The 9,302-nt window shown below is 34.4% G+C and overlaps 1 protein-coding gene across 2 annotated transcripts; it reads left to right on the forward strand.

Annotated features, from left to right (window-relative positions):
* The first annotated feature begins 4,997 nt into the window (after nucleotides 1-4,997).
* On the forward strand, nucleotides 4,998-6,819 carry LOC149206347 (antimicrobial ginkbilobin-2-like protein). Of its 2 annotated transcripts, none has more exons than XM_089393685.1 (2): nucleotides 4,998-6,065; nucleotides 6,166-6,819. In XM_089393685.1, the coding sequence occupies exons 1-2, from the start codon at nucleotides 5,165-5,167 to the stop codon at nucleotides 6,396-6,398; spliced, it is 1,134 nt and encodes a 377-aa protein (XP_089249811.1). In that variant the 5' UTR covers nucleotides 4,998-5,164; the 3' UTR covers nucleotides 6,399-6,819. The 2 variants fall into 2 exon arrangements, with proteins under 2 accessions (XP_089249811.1, XP_089249812.1); XM_089393686.1 differs by having other exon boundaries at nucleotides 6,172-6,819.
* The last annotated feature ends 2,483 nt before the right edge of the window (nucleotides 6,820-9,302 follow it).

A 9,302-nucleotide genomic window follows, 5' to 3' on the forward strand; every position in this document is an offset into this window, starting at 1 on the left:
AGAAAAACAGAGAAAAAGCAGACCGCTCTGATACCACTGATCCAGATTTAAGCAGGAACGCAACAAATTACAGAGATAACCATATACACAAAGATGCAGCGGAAATAATACTTCATTTCATTAATGGAAAATACTGACATATGCTTACAAACAGAAATGGCAATAAACTAGCTAGGGCGATGGTAGCTTATCTCTGAGAAGAGATGTGATGGCTACATGCCTCTGAACTGTTCTGAACTGTATTACAATGAGGCTCGAAGGCCTATTTATTGTTGAGAAACAATGGAAAACCCTTCACATACTGAAACCTAACCCTAGAAGATGAAACGCCAAATTGTGGGCCCCGTTTGGGTAAATTGGTACATCAATTTCCCGGGGTCGTAACTTTGGCATACGATCTCCGTTTGACGCGTACGATAGCTCGTTAGAAAGATCTATCCGAGTACTACCACTTTGGGAGGCAACATAGGCCTCAGTCGCCCCAGAATTCCAAAAAAACGTCGTTTAGGGCCTCAAAACGGCTCCGGAAGTTCAGGACCCGAAAAAATGCTAAAAATAGTAAACTGTGCTACAATTAAGGAAACTGAAAATGCTGAGAAAGACAATGGTGGGGGTCCAGGTGGACCTGGCAGGTGGCCACCAATATCCACCTGGATCATATGTATTAATTTCTTCAATATTTAATATGGAGCAGATATATGGCATGTAAAAACAATATTATTAACATTATACCAGCATAGATCCATCTTAAATGGATCCAATTTATTCAAGTGTAAAAAAATTTATGAGCCGACATTATTTAAATATTTTGTATAGTTATTTAATTTTTTTAATTTTTAGATTTTTTGTTTTGGCCGAAATGAGCAAAATTTCAACTTTGATGACATACGGATATCCTTACACATCATACTGGGTTGTAGAATGAGCCTCTGGGTAGTAGGATGAACCTCTTGGCTCAACGATATGTAATTCATTTTAGAATAGATATAGTTACAATAGACATTTGATTCTCATTGATATTAGTTAGATATTCTTTCTCTGTATCTGATCCCTCTGATCCATGGATTCGTTTACTGCCACTAACTTCTTTCCCTGTTGTGTGCTGCTCGAACTGCTATGAAGGGTTGTTAGGCCGCTGTATTAATGCAAATTTGTGCTCTGTGATGTCCTTCTGTGGATTGAACTGTACAGTCTGCTCGTTGTTGTCTGCATTCTTCTTCTCTTGTTTCAACTAGAGGCTCTATGCGTTGCCAACCTTTTGGTTTTTGTGATTGTTTCTTATTTCTTCTGGTGTGTTTTTTAGCTTGTGGGAAAGTATTGAGAAGGTGGGTAGGTACTAAGAAGGTAACCTGTTTGTTGACATCCACTGCAGAGGAATGTCGAATTTTCATAACCTAGTGGTTGAGTCCATTGTATATTGTTATGGATCAGATTATTGCTAATGTCGTATTTTCATAACCTAGTGGTTGAGTCCATTGTATATTGTTATGGATCAGAATAATGCTATCAGGTAATCCTTGACTAAGATCTACCTCAACACATATTTTGGCGAAGGTGAATATGCCTCTTAAGACTCTATCCACATCTTGAGAAATTTCCTATAGAATTCCCCATTCCTTCTAATACTTTGTGATGCCAGAAATGTAGTGGGAGGTTCTGTATCCTGACCCAAATAGGCATTTTAGAAACCACCATAGTAGTGGCATCAAAACCTGGGAACCAAGGGATCATGAAAAGTCTTGGATTGCCCAGAACCAAGGTCCCTCATTGAGGGCATATTCCTTATCCTTGACTGTGTCGAATTTGACAATAAAAACCCCTTGGAACATAGATGGATATCACAATTTGTTGACCATGTGGAGTAGATCCATTGATGTAATGCAACTGAATTAGGCCAAAAACCATTGAATTTGCATATGCCAATGTTAGTATACCTCAAGCAGAGAGACTCTCAAAGCTGGTTTGCTCCACTATGTGGGGTCCAGGTAGTTGTGGTGGTGGTGTTGGTTTGGTGCTCGCTCAACCATCAATAAAATATTTCAATGCCCATATTAAATAACATAATTATATATCAACTTTATATAGAGAAAAATAAAGTAATTTAAATTAAAAGTTTTCTTATGCTTTCACTTTGGTTTTGAACCTGTGATCACATACTCTTAGCCATTAGGCCCACTCAAGTTGTATATATACACACAAATTTCAGGAAAATTTGACGAGAATATATATATATATATACCAATTTTCTGTGTTTCTTATATATATATATATATATATATATATATATATATATTCCAAACCAGTTTTCTGTATTTCTTGTGTGTATATATAGACATAGTCTAATTTCAAGCAAAATAGTGATTTTTTGTTGTTTAAAATATATTTTTGAATACATAAATAGATTCAACACCCTAAAAAATCCCATGGGAATTTTATAGATTAAACAACTTCAATTTTTTTTTGTGGATTTTGGTTAAAATTAACTAGAAAAATGTCTTGAAAATTATTTCTAGTTAAAACATTTTATTAATATGTTTCTAAAAACCACCATAAATCCATCTTAATTCCATATTTACTAAGACTCTAGAGAAATAAAATTTTTAAAAGTGCAAACCTTTCCTCCAATTTTATAATAATAAAAAAATATTACATATTAAAAAATTTGATATTTTTTAAGTATCCGATAAATAAATAAAATAAAAAAACAATAAACCGACTCAATTAAAAAACCATGGTAATCCCTTTTCAAATCTAAAATTTTTTTTAAACAATAATGTAATGATAAGATGTAAAATCAATAAACCAATTATCAACTTACGACACGGTGCTTGAAATTTACAGAATCCCAAATGTATAGATGAGAGAATTAATGACCCATCGGGTCATTTGAGGGTGAAAATACTGCCTTCCCTCACATGAAACCAGGTACTCAGCCGATGACTTTAAACCAGGTACTCAGCGATATTGGATATCAAGTCGACAAGGAACTGGAAACATGGATGTATTTGATAAAACAATTAGTATACTTTGTTCTGTTCAGAAAGTTATGGAAATTCTAGTTATATTTAGAGAAAATTTTGTAAGGTTTTTGTAAATCTAAGTTAGAGTTGCTAAATTTCAAAATTTTAGGTGCCGTGGATGTTTTTATGGTGCTGAACCCATTTCCACCATCAAAAGCACGATTCAAACAGTCTCTACAAAATTTTTTGAATTTTTTACCCTGATTCCGGCCACTTTTAGCTTATCAATTCCTCCGCCCTGTTAGAAGACTTAATCTTAATTGATATTCCAAAAAATCAATAAAACATATGACCAGATTATAAAGTATACCCATTAACAGACACCTTTGTTCAACCCTAACCCTCAGAACTTACTCCGGCAGTTAATGTTTTTTAAAATCAAAATAATAAAAATATAGACGCAAAATAACATAGATGTTGAATTGAAATGTGAAGTGCAACCTAGATGTTGAATTGAAATGTGAAGGTAAGAGATTGCGCTGACAAGGTCTGTAATTGCACAAGGGATATCACTCGCTTCACTTCCAAATCCAAATTATCTCTCCCCTTCATTCTCTTTCTACTAACATTAGCATTAGCTCAGAATGATTTCATACAACCATTACCTCAGTCAGATAATCCTATTGATAGACAAGCTGGCACTTGTTTTGACGGTAATATGACGGCTGGAAGTTCTTTGGAAAGGAATTTGAAGGTGGTCCTGAATTCGTTGGTGGAGAATGTTAATAAGACGGGCTACAGTATTTCATCTCATGGAGAGAATGGAGATAAGGTGTACGGACTTGCTCAGTGCAGGGGAGACCTCAATGCCTCTGCTTGCCGGGCACGCGTTTCAAACATTACCAAGTCTTTCACTCATTATTTTAGCAATTGTATTTCCGTAAGCATTCATCTGAGCGGATGCTTTTTGAGATCTGCCGCTCACAACTTTTATCAAACAAATTTGCAGAAATGCAAGGGGCTTTAAGGATTGGAATATTGCCAATCTATTGACCAGCGTTATGGAGAATGCCGAGTCCAGTAATGTGGGTTTCGCTACAAGAAATGAGAATGGGGTTTATTCTCTGGCTCAATGTTGGAGCCTTCCCATGAATCAATGTAAACAGTGCCTCCAAAGTCTGTAAGACTCTTTGGGTTCGTGTCCAGCAAGAACTAGCCAAGGAGCCGCCTTCTATGACTACTGTGTTATTCGTTAAGCGAGGTACAAGTTTTACGGTGATGGTGTCCCTTTGCTCACTGCCTCAACTGCAGGTGGAAGTGGTCCTGCTATACCGCCGTCAAGGGCACCAGAAGGTAATCTTGTCATCCATATTTAGATCAGTGGTAATATCTGAGAAAGCATCTTCCAATTAAATTCAGTCATGAAAGCATTTACTAATCTGATTCTTATTATGTGTAGGAAAAAGTGACCCTAAAATGTTGGAATGGAGCATTGGTGGTGCGGTTGTTGTGTTGTTGTTGGTGGGAGTGGTTGTGGTTGTATTTTGGAAGCGAAAAGTTATGAAGTCCGGGAATAGCAAAGGGCTTCCGGGTGAGATGATTTACTTTCCTGGACTTTTATAACGAAAGTTTTAAATCATATTTTCAAAAAAAGCAAAAATCAATCACTTTTAGTACATCTTCAAAACCCTGCAATACACGTCTTAGAATTGATAGTGTTTTTATTTTCTCTATTCTAATTCAGATTTGCTCATATCTAAAATATTATTATTTTAAATCAATAATTTATATATATATATATATATATATATAAAACTAACCTTGTTCTTGACAAAATACCATCTTAATATTATTTATGCAATACTTGATAATTGATATTCCAATTTTTTTAAATAACACATTTGACCATCTGTCCAGATTATAAAGTATAACCATTATCTAACACCTTTGTTTAATCCTACCCCCAGAGTTATCTATTTTAAAATCAAAATAATAAAAATATAAACCCAAAATAGCATTGATGTTGAATGGAAATGTGAAGCTCAGAGATTGCGCTGCTATTAAATCTCGTGTATACTTTTCTCATCCGCTTCAAAAAGGCACTGCAACCTTGCCTTACCTTTCAACCGGGGGGCTGTTCTTGATAAAAGAAAGGCAGCGCGGACACTTTTTCAGGTTCTCCGCACATTGATTTCAATTAGAGAATGGCTCCTTCCAACAAGGCCTGTAATTGCACAAGGAATATCACTCGCTTCACTTCCAAATCCAAATTATCTCTCCCCTTCATTCTCTTTCTACTAACATTAGCATTAGCTCAGTATGGTTCTTCCAGTTTTGATTTCATAGAAGCATTACCTCAGTCAGATAATCCTACTGATCGACAAGTAATCATGATTGGTGGCTTTAATATGACGGCTGGAAGTTCTTTGGAAAGGAATTTGAAGGTGGTTCTGAATTCGTTGGTGGAGAATGTTAATAAGACGGGCTACAATATTTCATCTCATGGAGAGAATGGAGATAAGGTGTACGGTCTTGCTCAGTGCAGGGGAGACCTCAATGCCTCTGCTTGCCGGGCATGCGTTTCAAACATTACCAAGTCTTTCACTCATTATTTTAGCAATTGTATTTCCGTAAGCATTCATCTGAGCGGATGCTTTTTGAGATCTGCCGCTCACAACTTTTATCAAACAAATTTGCAGAATGCATCATCGTACTCCACTACAGTTTGCGATAACAGTACTATAAATGGCACAGATGGAAATGCAGGGGGCGTCAAGGATTGGAGAATTGCCAATCTATTGGTCAGGGTTATGGAGAATGCTGGGTCCAATAATGTGGGTTTCGCTACAAGAAATGAGAATGGGGTTTATTCTCTAGCTCAATGTTGGAGAGACCTTAGTATGAATCAATGTAAACAGTGCCTCCAAAGTCTGGACGACTCTTTGGGCAAGTGTCCAGAAAGAACTATCCAAGGAGGCGCCTTCTATGACTACTGTGTAATTCGTTATGCGAGGAACAAGTTTTACGGTGATGGTGTCCCTTTGCTCACTGCCTCAACTGCAGGTGGAAGTGGTCCTGCTATACCGCCGTCAAGGGCACCAGAAGGTAATCTTGTCATCCATATTTAGATCAGTAGTAATATCTGAAAAAGCATCTGCTAATTAAATTCAGTCATGAAAGCATTTACTAATCTGATTCTTATTAGCTGCAGGAAAACGTCATCCTAAAATGTTGGAATGGAGCATTGGTGGTGCGGTTGTTGTGCTGTTATTGGTGGGAGTGGTTGTGGCTGTATTTCGGAAGCGAAAAGTTATGAAGTTCGGGAATAGCAAAGGGCTTCCGGGTGAGATGATTTACTTTGCTGGACTCTTTTATAACGAAAGTTTTAAATCATATCTTCAAAAGAAGCAAAAATCAATCACTTTTAGGGATATTTAGGTAGGGCTTTTATGACTTTAGTACATCTTCAAACCCTGCAAGCAATACACGTCTTAGCCCCTTTTAAGATTTCACAACTGGAGCTCGACGCTGGGACGTCACCACCTATGTATACAACAATATAATTTCTCTCATTTTGACGAAAAAAACCCTGGAAATGTTTAACTGAAAACACAGAAATTGTAAAATTCAAATTCAAATGAAATAACCCTAACTAGCGAACATGGTTGAATGACCGGTCAACCTGATCCACCAATCCCGAGTCTGGGCGTTTTCTTTGTGGATGAGAGGAAATAGATTAATTAACGGGACAAGTTAGGCACACTAACAGAGTTCGGGAAATACGTACGCGGGTATTCAGAGTATGATGGGATACTTTCCTGAAAACGGATGGGTATAATCAAAGTATAAATTTGATGGGTTGATGACTAGGATACCAAAATCTTCTATATAGGGTGATTCTTATGATTTTTTTTAATGTATTTACGTTTATTATTTAATAAACGAAATGATTTTTTCATATCATTTTTTTAGTTAATTTTAATCTAAATTTTATGGAGATTTTTAAAAATTTGAATTTAAATTATTTTATTTATTTAATTTAGGTGCTCAGGGATTTTCCAGAGTGTTGAATCTATTTATGCATTCAAAAATGTATTTTAAACAATACAAAATCTAGAAATTGTATTTTCTATTTTTGGTAAATTCTGCTGAAAAAACTATTTCCTCTATAAATTAGAATACACTTATTACATAATAATTTTTAGAATACATTTAATATTATATTATTATATGATAGAAATTTTTTTTAATCAAAATTTAGTTTTTTTCTTTTATTAGTTTTTTATTTCATTGGATCTTAAAATAAAATGAAATTAAAAAAATAAATATATTTAATTGTATTTTTACTCTCAAATTATTTAATAATTTAATGTAATTATCTAGAGTCTTTATACTTTCTCAGGTTTTCACAGCTTTTGCAAACGATTTTGAATTATTCTCATTTGAATTGAAAGAAAAATTTTATGAAGATTTTATAAAGAGTAAAATAAGTTTCAGTCCCCATAAGTTACCATTTTATATAGCATATAAATAAATGTCCCATGACTATAACTATGCCCAGTAAAACTGAACATTTAAACTTTAGTCTTCAGCCTGCATGGTGCATAGAAGTATGATAAAAATGCCATACTATGAACATTTAGACTTTAGTCTTCAACCTGCATGGTGGATAGAAGTACGATAAGAATGCCATACTATCAACACCGTTAGTGCTAATGTTGGAGTCTTAGCATTATGGACACCATTAAATTTATGCTCTATTTTAGAATTTCAATTCTTAAAATTGATAGTGTTTTTACTTTCTCTATTCTAATTCAGATTGGTTTATATTTAAGATATTATAGTTTTAAATATATATATTTAATTTCTCTCAGATAATTTTTTAATACTAAATTTAGATATAAATAAATTTTTAATCTATTTGTTAAATTGATAATGTTAAAAATTAATTAGACTAAAATGTAAAATTTTAACTTATAATTATAAGAAAAATACTAATTAAATTACACTTAAATACTAATAAATACTGATTAAATTAAATTTAACCATGGATGATTCTCAAAATAAACCCATTTTTTTATAACTCACTTCGAGGATTTCAAAGGCGTTCATTGGGCAGAAGAGATTGTATCCCTTCTCTGGCGATGGTCTATGCTAAAGACCGTAATTCTCGATCAGTATCCTTATTCTCCTTCTCCCCTCTTTAGGGATGGTCAAGGCTAAAGACTATAGCTCTCCATCTATATTCTTTGATGGCTTAGGCTAAAGACCATAGCTTTTGATCAATATCCTTATCTATCTTTCCCTTCTCTTTAGGCGAGAAAGTTGCCGGCAGAATTAAGACAAAAAGGGAATGATGTTTGGAAAACATGAAGTATTGAATCAAATGGGTGACAAACCCCAAAGCGAAGGTCAAGATATGTTGTCCATATATATTGCTGAATATGGTTGTATCTGTATACAATATACGCCACTGGCAGCGAGCCTGCATGGTCGGCCTCTGTTTTTAACACGGTTGAGAATCAATGTACTGTAAACCTTTTATTTGTAAAAAGCATGCAAATAAAAATAATTTTTCTTACGATTATAATTGAAAGATGCTCTTGATTTTATTAGTTATGGTTACGAAACTAAGTATTAAGTGGGAGATAGAAAACCTTTTATACGTATATATATATGTAAAAGTTTTTGAACTAAGTTGCAAGCAATGAGATAAAATACATGATATATAGAAATAAATTGGGTATATAAAAGTAATATATAATTTATTTATTTATTTATTTTTTATTTTTTTTTAAAGGGTTAAATTTATAAATAAAATTTCAATTTCAAGTATATAGTAATAAATGTTAAATATATTCTCTCATTGTAGTGATATTTCAAGTTTATTCAAATATATACAAGGGTTTTAAATGAGAGATGGGAGTGAGAAGGGATGGAGACACCATCATTAACTCACTCAAGCTAGGTGGGAGGCATGGTTGTCTCATTCTCCATAGGTTCTTTCATTGTATCTACTCTCACCTCACATGATTCTGAATAATTAAGCATGTTGGAATTGTCTCACTCATCGATTCTTCTTGAGGCTCACATGTCAATCAATATGGCTTGGTTATTCCATAATCTTATTTACGCAAAGGCAATCTGCAAAAGATTCTCTCATTCAGTATTTTCAATAGTCTTTGTGGGAAATTCCATGCTTGCACAATTGTTTCTATCTTTGTTGAGGGGGCTGGCCATGGTCCTCCTAACTTGGCCACCCCCACCTCACCTTTTCTTTGGCCCATCTTGGGATTTTTGTGTTTCATTCAGCCCTGGGTACACTTAGTTCTTATCACCTTC

The sequence above is a fragment of the Pinus tabuliformis genome, chromosome 1_2 (genome assembly GCF_031772625.1).
Source record: "Pinus tabuliformis cultivar Carrire ecotype Pingquan chromosome 1_2, CPIR1, whole genome shotgun sequence".
In the NCBI taxonomy this organism is placed as follows: domain Eukaryota; kingdom Viridiplantae; phylum Streptophyta; class Pinopsida; order Pinales; family Pinaceae; genus Pinus; species Pinus tabuliformis.

What these genes read in the sequence shown, in the direction of transcription:
- LOC149206347 (XM_089393685.1), top strand. Translation starts at nt 5,165, where the DNA reads ATGGCTCCTTCCAACAAGGCCTGTAATTGCACAAGGAATATCACTCGC. An exon ending in GCCGTCAAGGGCACCAGAAG is followed by an intron (nt 6,066 to 6,165) that starts GTAATCTTGTCA and finishes GATTCTTATTAG; the next exon opens with CTGCAGGAAAACGTCATCCT.